Genomic DNA, 13911 nt, shown 5'->3' on the forward strand with positions numbered 1-13911 from the left:
AAGCTCCCAGTGCTGACTGTGATACTGAGAGATACTCTGAAGAAGCTAGTAGTGATTATGTTTTCAATAGCTGTGAGCTGGTAGTGTTGCTAGCAAATATAATGATACTGGTGATATGATGATGCTGGTTGTAGTGACATAAAATGTCACTACAGAGATGACAATATAAATGACAAGATGATAGCAATCATTCTGATAATGAAGGGTATTAGTGAGCAATGGTACATGTCATTATGATTAAGGTATTAGATTGTTTTTACGTCTCGGTTTATTTTTGTGTTTAATTTCCCAAGGATCAACACAGTGATTCATATGGAAAATACCACAAGTAAAATAAAACAGTGACACTCATCCAAGGTGTTCCAATCACCTTCTATGCCCATGACAGTCATGCAAGATTCATTATGTTATGTGAGCAACTGGGACCTCAGTAGTCATCACACAGAAGCATGACTCAGCCTCGTTCCTTAAGGATTGCTGAAGGATATTAAAAAAAAGAAAGTCCCAGTGTAACCCACTCTTCTAAGTGCACCTGCAGCCCTGGAGTACTACTAAGGATACTGACAACCTGGGAGATGATAGAAATGATGCTAACAAGACGGTGTTATTGAGAGTAAATATGGTGGTGAGGTTAACTGTGCCATGTACTAGAGGTGTTGATGTATTTGGCCTGATTTTCCACTCTCACCGATTTTGCACCATTGGCTATAGTGGAACTGTTCCTGATTTACTCTATAGTGAAAGTGTGATCAAAATTCTGCCCAAGGATGTTATTGTGAGTAATGGCAGGAGCTGAGATGATAGAGTGGAGTATTAGCACTAATTGTGGTTGGAGCTGTTGTGTGAAAATGGTAATCTGGTGTTTTCATTCTGATGCTGATAATGAGATAGTGGTAATTACAAGGTGATGCTTTATGGGAAGAGGATGATCTGGATGAGGGAAGCAGTCAAGATTTAATGCTAAAAACATTTGTTTGGAATACATCTCTAGTGGTCACTTATCTAGTACATCCCTGTGTATGGTGACAAAATTACTCCTCACTAAAACCAGTCAGACCCTCTGCTGGAATAAATTAATGTATTGAAATTACTGATTCACAACAGCAGAGTATCTGGCTCCAAGTGTCTAATGTAGCCCTGATTATCTATAATGATAATGATTACAAATTGCCAAGGGAGGTTCTACTCCTTAGCACAATTGTTTTTAAAATTATAGGCCCAGGTTTTCCAGCCCACTCGAGATCCACTCAATGATGGACGAGGAGCCGGGGTTGGAGAAAAGGTGGTATTTCGCCTCCTTGATATTCCCACACTTCTGGGACAGCTAAGGGCTACTTTGGAACAGTGTAGAACAGCTTCAGGAGAACAGTTAGCAGTTCTATACCTTTCTAGGATGTCCCCTCTTCAGCGGGAATCCTCAAGAAGTCAGTTACACCAGCTTGACAGCCTTGTACTGTCCAAGTGACATAAAGGGGCTGAAGAAAGACCTAGAATCTGGTCCATGGAGTTTTCGGTGGTATTTAAATTCAGGGCCGCCCGTGGGGGGGCAAGAGGGGCAATTTGCCCCAGGCCCCGGAGTCCGCAAAGGTCTCCACGAGAGATTTTCTGGGCCCCTGGGGCGGGGTACTTCACTCGCTCCAGGAGGCCCAGAAAACTCTTGCAGGGCTGGGCCCCGGAGCTTCTTCCTCTCCCGGTCTTTGCCGGTGGGGGGGTCCTTCGGCTCCGGGGTGGAAGGACCCACCGCCGGCTAATTACCGCTGAAGCGGGACCCGCCGCTGAAGTGCAACCCGATCTTCGGCGGTAATTCAGCGGCGAGGGGCCCTTCCATTCCGGAACCCGCCACTGAATTGTCGCCGAAGACCAGGCTGCACTTCAGCAGCGGGTCCCGCTTCGGCAGTAATTCGCCGGCAGGGGGTCCCCGCCACAGGTTTTCAGAGCACTTCGGAGGCGGGTCCCGGAACGGAAGGGCCCCCCGCCGCCGAAGACCCCAGGCCCCCGGAATCCTCTGGGTGGCCCTGTTTAAATTGTAATCCCAACTGTGTCTTAAGCTCCTGGACCAAGATTTTCAAAACTGGCTGGTGATTTACGGTAGCCTCAATTTTTGGTGAGCCCCCAGCCTCTGAAAATCGGACCCCTTTAAAGTGTCTCACATTGAGCACCCAGGAATTGAGGCTAGTCACTTTTGGCAGCCTTGGCCATTGCTTCTTGCTGACTGAGAATAACTGATCCCTTGAAAAAGAACGGTCTAGTGCAGTGTTTCTCAAACTGGGGTCTGCAGACCCTTGGGGGTCCACAAGGGTACTCCAGGGGGTCTGTGGGCCCCACTGATCAACTCTTTCCCCTCAGCTCCTCCCCTCCCTCCCAGAGCCTCCTGCATGCCAAGGTGCAGGAGGCACTGGGAGGGAGGGGGAGGAGCAGGTTTGTGGTGCACTTGGTTGAAGGGGCAGAAAGAGGCTGGGTGGGGGTAGGGCCTTGGGGGAAGGGGTGGAGTGCGGGAGCTTGGGAGGGGCACAACATTTTAAATCAAAATGGGGGTCCTCGTGTTGCTAAAGTTTGAGAACTGCAGGTCTCATGAGTAGAAAAGGGTAGCTGGATGTCAGGACTCCTCAGTTCTATTCCTAGCACTTTCACTGACTATGTAACCTTGGACATATCATTTGAACACTCCCTGCTTTGATTTACCCATATATAAATTGGGTACAATCATATTAACTTGCCTCACAGGGGTGATGTGAGGCTTAGTTAATTAACATTTATAAACTGTTTTGAAATCCTGGCACGTAAGGTGCTATGTAAGTGCCAGATAGTATTGCTTACCTGTGAGTAAACATTTACCTTGTCTCTCTTCAGTTGGGTTGCCTTGCCCCATTCTCTTTATCTTTCCATATAGGGCTTATTTTTCCAAACTTTTTATCCTGTCTGTTCTTCTCTTCTGAACTGCCTCCAGTTTGTCTGTCTTCCATGAAACATGGTGCTCTAAACCAAAAGAAGTGTTCTCGTTAAAGCCTACCAAGTGCCAACCAGAGCAGAATAATTACCTTGCATGTTTGACACATAATACTCCTCTTAATGCCTCCCAAGAGAGCAATTACCTCTCTTTCATCAGTCTCACATTGTTAATTCATATTGAGTTGATCTGCCCCTGGGGTATACTTTCCTAGCTGGGATGCAGTCTTTGAGTTAACAGACTACAGATTCATTTTCTCTTGTTCTGTATTTGTGCCCATTACTGATCCTTCCTATATAAACCGATTTCTATTTCTTTTCATATGAATCTCATAGAGTCACACGTATAGGGTATGTCTACATAGCAAAAATAAATCCCTTGACAGCAAGTCCCAGAGCCTGGGTCTAGAGGCTCAGGCTTGCAGGGCTTGTGCTATCGTGTTAAAAATAGCTGTCAGAGTGGTAGCTGTGTGTCTGTATCAGCAAAAACAAGGAGGAGTCCTTGTGGCACCATAGAAACTAACAAATGTATTTGGGCACAAACTTTCATGGGCTAAAACCCACTTCATCAGATGCATGGAGTGAAAAATACAGTAGGCAGGTATAAATACACAGCACATGAAAAGATAGGAGTTGCCTTACCAAGTGTGGGCGGGGAGGGGCAATGCTAACAAGCAAATTCAATTAAGGTGGAAGTGAGTATTCTCAACAGTTGACAAGAAGGGGTGAATACCAAGGGAGGGAAAATCACTTTTGTAGTGTTAATGAGGCCAATGCAATCAAGGTGGTCCATTTCAAACAGTTAACAAGAAGGTGTGAGTCTCTGCAGAGGGAAATTAGTTTTTGTAGTGACCCATCCACTCCCAGTTTTTATTCAGGCCTAATTTGATGGTGTCCAGTTTGCAAATTAACTCCAGTTCTGCAGTTTCTCATTGGAGTTTGTTTTTGAAGTTTTTTTGTTGAAGAATTGCCACTTTTAAGTCTGTTATTGAGTGTCCAGGGAGATTGAAGTGTTCTCCTACTGGTTTTTGAATGTTATAATTCTTGATATCTGATTTGTGTTCATTTATTCTTTTGCGTAAAGACTCTACGTTGGCCAAACCGGACAAGGCAGAGGGGCTTTGCTGGCACATGATGGCATATATCACATTGGTAGATGTGCAGGTAAACGAGCCCCTGATGATGTGGCTGATGTGGTTAGGTCCTATGATGGTGTCCCTTGAATAGATATGCAGACAGAGCTGGCAACGGGCTTTGTTGCAAGGAATTGAATTGGCCTCCTTAGCACTGAACCCCCACTTGGTAAGGCAACTCCCATCTTTTCATGTGCTGTATATTTATATCTGCTTACTGTTTTTTCCACTCCATGCATCTGATGAAGTGGGTTATAGCCCATGAAAGCTTATGCCCAGATAAATTTGTTAGTCTCTAAGGTGCCACAAGGACTCCTCATTGTTTTTACTGATACAGACAAACACGGCTACTCCTCTGAAACCTGTCAAAGGAAATAGGGATTAAAGAAGGTTGCTTTCCTGATCTTGGAAAAGGCATAAGCTGCCCATGGAAAGCCCAGTATAAACCTGAGTCAGTCTCTGCTCCTATTAGATCACATTCAGAACCTCCTCTCAACTTGACACTAACGAATTAAATGGATACATGAACTCGGTCAGATTCTGAAGTGATATAAATGGGGGGATAAGTTATATACATGTTGGGTGTAAATTTGCCAAAAAATGTGTGTAACTGGCACCAAACTTGCATTTGATAATGTGTGTAATTTACATAGATGTAGTGTTTTACAAGGCGCAAACACAGCTCCTGGTGTAGCTCTGAGGTCAAGGGAATTTGTGCCTCCTTATGCCAGAGCTGAGTGCGGAAGTGTCAGGCATGGCACAGTGTTAGTTAGTTAGTGGGGAAGGGTCTGCTGTACCTCATTACCTCCTGCTTCATGCCCTTCTGTTCCCACAGGGCCAGGGCTTCAGCAGGTGTAAAATGGTGTGGCTCCACTGAGGCGGTATCCTGCTAAGGATCTGACCCCTATAGTGCAAGTTACCCTCATTGGGCCAGATGCTGATTTCATACTCATGGAAATCTGTTGCAACATCATGGCTTCAATTAGGAGACTGCTGCTTTACACAAGCATGAGAGAGCAGAATCAGGCACCTGTGGTCTCAAACCCAGGCCTAGAGGGTTGCTAAGTGTTGTGGAAAAGACCACCACCCAGTTGATTTTGGATCAGACAGCCTGAGGCACCTTTATTGTTATAACAAGACTACAAAATTACAAGTATGCATACAGGGAGAGACAGCGTAATCCCATGCAAGGGGTAGGCTGCTCTGCCCCTTACAATTTTCACCAAGCTTATAAAGGTTAAAACCGCAAAACATCATATTGATTACACAAGTTATTTGTCCTTTTTTGGTAAATTAATATCACAAATTAGCAAGCTATTTTAACATATATCATGCGTTTTGGCAGTGGGTGAGCTGGTCATTCTGTAACTCCACCTTGCAGTTACCGTAAGCATGCAATAATTATTATACTATATTTTGCTTAAAGCAGCTGGCACATAAGTGACCCCTTGTTCCCTTCCTAGTTCCTCTTTTGTCAGTGTTCCATACCCCGCTTGCTCATATTTAGTTTCTCCACACCCAGTGCCACAGTATGCAGATGAACAAGTTTCTTTGAGAACTAAAACCATGGCTTTTATTTTGCATTTATTTAGCTTGCATGGCCTGTAAACTAATAAAGCTAAAAGCATATAATTGTTGCAATATTATATGTTAAAATCACAGATGCTTACGTCAATGGCAAGGCTCTACAGCAGGGACTAACAGATTACTATTTTCAATCAAGGCCCTGGCACAGAAGACCACCAGTGACAGCAACCTCCAAAAGGCTTTGGTGGCAAGACAAGATCCCATATAAACAGTTGCAAAGCTCTATCCAACGAGATGGGGGGGGTTATGTTCCCTCACATAAGCAACAGCCTGATCCACTGTGCCACAGGACTGCAAGATGAGATGAGGGAACTGTAGCTGATATCCCACCAGCAGAGGCTACCGCCGCCAACTCAGTGAGGTTAGATGACCAGCAGCAGACTTCTGATTGGGCTCTACTGGGTATAACATTTCTTGTTCCTGTCATACTATTTGTCTGAGCAGCTAGTTGTTAGGCCAGTATCTGTCCAGACACCCTGAGACCAAGTCCTGGCCTCTTTGCTGGGTTCCTACTTCTTGTCCTTGTTTCCTGCTGCTTTGCCTTGTTCCCTGTTCCTGCTACCACACCTGGTTCCTAAGTTAATGACTCTGGCTTGGCCCTTGGTGTGACTTCTGACTGTGACCCTAACTCCACTCACTGCTCTGAACATTAGGGAGCTACAGGCACAGTGTTTACAAAGATGTTATGCTGGCTTTACACTAGCGTAAACTAAATCAGAATATCTTCCACTGAATGCCAAATCAATGCATGTTACCTATTCTTTGCAGTTTACACCACTGTTTATTTCATCACTGAGGGTATGGCTACACTTACAGTTGTACAGCGCTGGGAGTTACAGCTATCTTCGTACAGCTGTGTAGGGAAAGCGCTGCAGTGTGGCCACACTGACAGCTGCCAGCGCTGCAGTGTGACCACATTTGCAACATTTGCAGCTCTGTTGGGAGTGGTGCATTGTGGGCAGCTATCCCAGCGTTAAAGTGGCTGCAACGTACTTTTCAAAAGAGGGGGGTGAGGGGGACCGTGGGGGGGAGAGAGAGAGTGGATTTTTGGATCTGTCAGCTCCCTGCCTTGCAAGTTCTAAGGACTGGAACATGCACATCACCAACTAGCAATCAATTTAAAAGTTTTGAGCCCTTCCCCCACCCCTCTCTTATTCATTAAATGCAAATTATGCACTCCTAAATAGCCTTCAGACCACATAAGCAGCTGCTCAACACGGACTCCCCCCTCCCCCTTTGCCATGTGACTTCTCTCTTCAAGCAAACAGCTGTGAACCTTCCAAAGCAATTCCCCTGCCTGCCTCCGCTCTCTCCAGCAAACAGGAGCTGTGTTTGTTTTTTAGATAAGCAGCTCGGGGGAGCTCGGAGTTCAGCCATTCTTCTGGTTTGCTGTGAGCAGGCATTCTGGGATACCTCCTAATACCCTGGAAGCCAATAACAGCGCTTTTGGTGGCCACACTTGATGAGCAGCGCTGCATCACCAGAGCTGCAATCGTTACACCCCAAGCAAACCAGGTGTACAGCCAGCGCTGCAGCCAGGGAGTTGCAGTGCTGGACGTACCTTGCAGGTGTGGACAGTTACTAAGTTGCAGCGCTGTAAACCCACCACCAGCACTGCAACTCTCCAGTGTAGCCAAGCCCTGAATTTAACCCAGAAACTTTCCTGGAAGTTGCACCTGCATCTACAAGGTTGCAAACTTGCATTTGTCTGTATTAGGCCCTCTCTGTTCTGTTTTTCTAGCCAATTGTGTATCTATCATATTTCTCTGTTTCAGCCACATTCTCTAGTTAAATATCAAATCAGAGGATGTTAAGTAAGTTACTGAAGTAGAAGTATGCTGTGTCCATTGCATTTCATTCAACCAGCAACCTATGGGTTTTCTGATTATCTGTGTTTCCTCTGGGTGCTCACAAATTAACTGTATTATTAATTGTTCTAGTAACTTACCAAATATTGACGCTCAACTTACTGATGAACTTTCCATCCTCCTTTGAAAGCAAGTTTTTCTTCATTCTTTTGAGAACTCATTTGTTCTTTGTTAGGTTTCAAACATTGTTGTAGGTAGACCAGATGTGCCTTATGCTAGTTCTTTCACCTCTCTAGCTTTAATTCCATTGGACATTGCTGATTTGAATATGTCCAGTTTATATAGTCTTTAACCTAACCCTTGTGACTCTCCCTTTCTCTCTTACCTACTTCTGCATTGTCTGTCCTGTCACCATTGTCCCTTTTAAGGGTGAAGCAAAGCAGTTATTAAGCATTCCAGCCAGATTCTTGTTCTCTTTTATTTGTTCTCCAGCCTTTATAAGTTGTGGACCTATACTTTCCTTACTTGTTTTCATGCTTCTTACTATATGTATTTATAAAGTTTCTTGCTCTTTTTTACATCCTTTGCTAACAGTGCTTTATTTTGTGCCGTTGATTTTTGCAGGATATGTCTTCTTATACATAGACACAATTGCCTAGTTTTTTCCATTTTTTTAATGTGGGTTTTTATTTGTCCCGCTTTTACCTTGCTTTCTTTTTCTGCTCTGCTAGCTTCCAGCTCCCCTGAGTCCCTTAGTTTCTTTCCCCAGGAGACACCACCTACTAAGGTCTTGGTCCTGAATGCCACAGATGCAAAGTGCTGCACTTATAAATGCAAAGTAAAAAATGTTGAGCAAAACAGGGAATGCAGAGGAATCTGATCCTGAATAAATCTGAGTATGACTGTTACTCCTGGTAAGAAGACTATGGCCAAAGAGGGAAACACATAGCTAAGTGCCTCATTTGCTTACACTTAAGCAAGCTTATATCTCTTCAAATATGCACATTCTGTGCCCTCCCCTGTCCACACACATGTGCACACACACACACTCTCTTGGGCACCTTTATGGTTACACTCAAGGGTCTTGGGACTTACTTCCACTCAGTGCAAAGGATTGCACCTAGAACTCCACCTGAATGGTGCCTGCTCATAGCCTCTGCTCACTTGCTACAACTAAGTAGTCCCCATAGAGCATTGCAAAAAGACCTCCAGGAGCAGACCTTAACTGTTGGTTGTAAAATCTGCCTTTTACCTCCATTATCGTTATGCTGATGATTTCACCCTCCCCTATTAATATTGTGCACAGTATCATTAAAAGGTCTCTGGATCCCACATTACTTGTAATTTCCAGGTCTCTAATTCTTTCCTGTTGGTCATGATCAGATCTAAACTAAGCTATATTAAGTTGTCCCCTTAATAATTCAAGGAAATGTTGGATGATCTTGGTTTCGCTGTATTAATGTAAGAGACATCTAAGTACTGGTAGTTAAAGTCGACCATTGCTTCTCATCTGGATACCCTTGAAATCTGTTCAAGGTGTAGCTCACCCCTTCCTTCTTCCTAATACAATGAGACTCTATAGCAGACCTCAGTCTTGATTTCCCCTGTGTTGTAACATAACTCAATGACTTCTAACATTTTTATCTCTAACTTCCATCTGCACCTAGGAGCATCATCATTCCTGATGCATGGCTCCATTCCAGGCCTCCACTTTAAGTTTTTTTCCTGATAGGTATCTCTGATGCCTCCTGCCTTTTAGGAATCTGACCATCATTCAAGTGGACTCTAGAGATGCTTTTTCCGTGTTGGCCTGCAGGTGTGAAGGTCCAGACCCCTGGACACCCATCTCAATATCCACTTCCTCATTTTCAAGCAACACCTGAAAACCTTGGGCTCTGTGGGCTATGTGGAGGGAGGCAGAGGAGTTGGGTCTTCTATGCTCATTTAAAAACTAAGCAAAGACCTTCACATGTGGTCCAATAATAATAATAATAATATTATTATTTATAAACCATGCTTCACACTCCTGCTGAGACCTTCAGGGTTCTGCATACTGGATCACAGTAAATAAATATAACAACTACTTTATAAAAACCAATAAAAATACCACATGAGTAAAGGGGTTATTGCATAGGTGAAGAGGAAAAGAGTTCTACACATGAAATTCTACAGTGGTCAAGTAGGGGCTGTCCAATCCTCTCTCATTGTGGTAGAATAACCAATACTTTGGTGGTACTGGGGTGCTGATGAGGGAGATGGAAGAGATGGTGGCTTTGGTGGTGGTATAAAATGGTGGTGATGTGATAGTAGCAGCGGTTATGATGAAAGTAATAATGATGAGGTCAATGGCAGTAATGGCGCCATCACAATGGTGTTGGCACTGAGGAAAGCAATGTTGTGGAGGATGTTATTGAGGCAGATGATGTTGGTAGTGGTGACATGAGAGTGACGGTGTCAATGTTGACTACAGCAATGAAAGCATGTGGAGCTGACACAAGGAGTGTCCCACTGATCCTAGAGGTGATAGGTGCAGTGGCATACTACCCAGGTTGGTAAAGATACTTTTCCATCTAAATACAGAATAATCAAGGTTAGATATGGAAGGGATTTCAGAGGTTAAACTCTAAGCGCTGCACAAGTACCAGTTTAGACTCTGCACTCTCTCCCCATGCCCAATGGTCTATGTTGCTGATATTGCTCTTAATCTTTTTCTTTATGTCTAAGCTGAATTTGCCATTCTTTAGTTTAAAGCCATTATTCTTGTGATACACTCTTAGTCAGCCTTAAATTAGTCTCCCACACATGCTCTGTTTCATGCAGTTGCTTGCCTCTCGTTTATCTTTACTACAGAGCTATCATGTCTTCCTTCCTTTACATTTTGATCTATGTGAGTCTTCAGTGGACAGACCTTCCATTGCTCCAATCATGATGGTTTGTGAGAGGAGGAGGTGCTCCTTGAAATCAAGAGGTTGCGGCCAAGAAGCTTATCATTTTTACTCCTTGATGCAGGGAAAGCCTCTGCAGTTTGCACTGGTTGCTGATAATCAACAGATTAAATTCAAGGTCTTGCTAGTACTAAATAAAATTTTTAAGTTTTCTTGACTCCATTTGCCTTAAAGGCACTTAGCTGGAGAAGTAGTCACTCAAGCCTTTGTTCTCCATCCCAAGATTTCATCTGGGACCCCTTCTAGGAAGCTCCCTTCCTGAGGGCATTTGCTTATTAAGGCTGTATTAAGGCTTAGTGTCACCTATACTCTTGCCCCACCTCCCAGCCCCATCAGTACATGTTTCCTCTTTAGTCCTTAGGCAGCTTTGTTGTGTTCACTTACACTGGATGGGAGAGGATACCTCTGCCCTTTTGGACTGAGATCTCAGAGTGAAGTTAGAATCTCAGACATCATTTTCTGTTTGCTTATTCTCCCATGGGCTGGTCTACACACAGTTTTTGTTCTACTCTAGCTGTATTGGTATAGTTAAAGTAATAAAACCTACCAGCATAGACACCATCATACCAGTATAACTATATCCACTGTCAGGGGATCGGTTTCTGTATCAGTTTCTAAACAGATGTAGTTACATTGGTACAAAATGATGTGTGGATCAGCCTTTAGAGATTATGGGTTTTTGCTCCCTGTGGCGCAGCCTGAGAGAAATTACCCAAACCAGCCTATGATATTGTATTGAAAATAGAGAGAAAATTGTAGTAAATCAAAAAGAACCAGTATGAAGAACATATATTTAAATTTAAACTTCTCATAAAATACACCAGATGAGGTGCTCTCACCTCAGTCACAGAACAATTGAAGGAAATACTTTACATTCCTAGACAGCAATGTCCACTCCCCAAACTTCTTTTGTCAGAGGCCAGCCGCCAGCAATTCAACCCCTTTCCTTGTCTTCCTGGGTTTCTTCTTTTCGGGTTTGTTTTCATTAGGAAAAAACTTCAGGTTAGGTGGGGGTTAGCAACACATTTGCTAACCCTGACCTAACCTCGACCTCTTTCCTAATCTAGAGAAGCTGTGAGTCTCTCAGGACCTGTTTTTCAAGCTGTGGGTGTGGGTTGAGTGCTTTGATGGTTAAAAGGGTTTTTCAGAATTCCTTATTACATCTATGTCTCTTACAAAAGGTGCTCATCCTGTGAATTTGGCGTATTATCACAGTAAATTGCCCCCTCACTAACAAAGTAGTGTATCCTAGGTTCATTCAGGATTGTATGCACCAGCTACTTGTCTGTTCCACTCACAATTAGGTAGAGACACACAACAACAGTTTGTGTTCCCTATCCTCAGGTTGATGGTCTAGGGAGAGGAAGCAGGTTTTTTAGGGGTGTTAGTTAAACCAGTTTTCAAAAGTTTATCTTCCTGGCTAAGCAGGCAGTTTCCCAGCCTGCTCTTTGGGGACACCCACTCCACACCTCTTCGTCTGCATTTAAAAATACAGCTTGTAGACTTTCTTAGCATAATTATACTCCATATTAAATATCACTTATTGAGACATACCAGGTCCTCTGCTGTGCTCATCATATCCACCTGTGACCATTTTGTCCTCCTTTTTTCCCTTGGAAGAGTGACTGGCTGTGCCTGAGACATTGGGTTGGATTGTCCACTAGCTTGCACCTTTTGTGCTCTTTCAGAGTTGTACAAAGTGAGTGCCAATGGCTACCAACTCAGGATGGTGGTGTTTTACGCCCACTCCATGCCTGCGTATTACAAACATGCATGGTACAGGGAAGTAGGCAATAAGGCTAGTGCCCAGCACTCTTTTTTTTTCATGTTGTTTTAACTTTTGTAAAGCACCTGGGTACGGCATATGATGATAGGCGCTGTATAAATAAAAAATTTACAGAGCACCAAAACTCAGTCTTCACTTAGGGAAAATGCTCTATGAAGTCATTGAGAGTTTTGCCTGGGTAAGATTCAGTAAGGAGCTCATGATCTGGCCTGTTATAAATAAATGTGCAGCAATAAGAACTATGGTAATGCTGAGGATACTAATGCTGCTGTTCCTCTCCATTTGTAGTTCAGAGAGGCTGGGCAAGGAGGCCTGTGTAACCAAGCCATCATGCTGATCACAGACGGAGCTGTGGAGGATTATGAATCTGTGTTTGAAAAGTACAACTGGCCTGATCGTAAGGTTTGTCTCAAAAGGGATGAATAAAGGGGGCAGGGGCGGGGAAGGAAAGTGACCATCCTGGCATGGAGTGAATAGAAAGCACCACATACCCACGCCTCCACATGCTTCCTACTGTAAATACAACACAGAGCAGCTAGACAATAGGTTGGTGAGGGGATTATAAAGGTGCTGTGATTTTAAAGGGACACTGTTAGGTCAAGTTTGGCCCAAAATATGTGTGTGCGTGTTGGGCAGGAATGGGGTGGGGAGGAGGTTTTATAAAAGGCTATTTCAAAAGCTGAGGACAATAGAAACATTTTTCTGGTTTACAAAAACAAAAAAAGCCGCAAACCACCAACAACAAATAAAAACTCCTCCAGCCTCCAGAATGAAACATGTCTTATTAAATAAATAAATAACTGAACATCTCTATGCAGTATTTACAATAGAATGGGGTGGAAAAGGTTGGGTTTTTCCTATCCTGCAGAATTTTTTGAGATTTCAAGATATTGTCCTGTTATACACTGGGATGAACCCAAGACTTTTCCAAGAAAAAATAGACAGACAGACACCAACCCACCCCGGAATAGCCAATAGTCTGCTGGTTAGGGCACTCACCTGGGTATAAGGGACCCAGGTTCGTAGTCCTTGCTCTGCCTGGTTCAGGCAGAGACTTGTACCTGGATATCACAGAGAACCTGAGCAACATTTCTTGAGGAAGTTCATTGGAAATGGAACATTCCCATGACAAGTTTCAATTTCAGCTAGTCGGCATTTTCTGACAAAAAACTATCTTGTCAAAAAATTCCCAACCAGCTCTATTTGGAACTCAGTCGTTACAGCCTTGTGCTATTGAATCAGGACCTGGAGCTGAAAAAGAATAAGAGCTGATTCTAAACCAAAGTAACTCATTTGTTTTCCTTGTCCAAGCTGAGGGAAAGGCACAAGGGAAATAAACAGCAGAAAGAACAAAAAGCAAATTTGATTTTTAATATTGTTTCATTTTAAATAAGGTAAATTGTTATTGATCACATGAATGAGAACACTTTGAAAACAGATGCATTTTAATCTGATAGTGTCCCGTTAATTGCTTTATGTGGTTAAATATTTCCATGGGTTAAGAATGTTTGAGTAGTGAAGCTACTCGCATGTGGATCTGGCTGCTGCTGCGAAATCAAACACAATGCTTGCTTCTGGCTTGTTAATCAAACCTCTCCACAACTGTTCCCAAAACAAAATCCAGCGTGTACCAGCTCAGTGTTTGAGTTCTCATCTCCAAATGATTACACTCCGTGCCTCCATGTATTGCTACTTGGCTGGCTGGG

At 43.5% G+C, this 13911-nt stretch overlaps 1 protein-coding gene across 1 annotated transcript in view; it reads left to right on the forward strand.

Annotated features, from left to right (window-relative positions):
- CACNA2D4 (calcium voltage-gated channel auxiliary subunit alpha2delta 4) overlaps positions 1 to 13911 on the forward strand; it is a 164304-nt gene that overhangs the window by 31616 nt on the left and 118777 nt on the right. The window contains 1 exon segment of the mRNA XM_030549257.1: positions 12494 to 12607. Within this exon segment, the coding sequence (XP_030405117.1) occupies positions 12494 to 12607 (114 nt within the window).

The sequence above is a fragment of the Gopherus evgoodei genome, chromosome 1 (assembly GCF_007399415.2).
Source record: "Gopherus evgoodei ecotype Sinaloan lineage chromosome 1, rGopEvg1_v1.p, whole genome shotgun sequence".
In the NCBI taxonomy this organism is placed as follows: domain Eukaryota; kingdom Metazoa; phylum Chordata; order Testudines; family Testudinidae; genus Gopherus; species Gopherus evgoodei.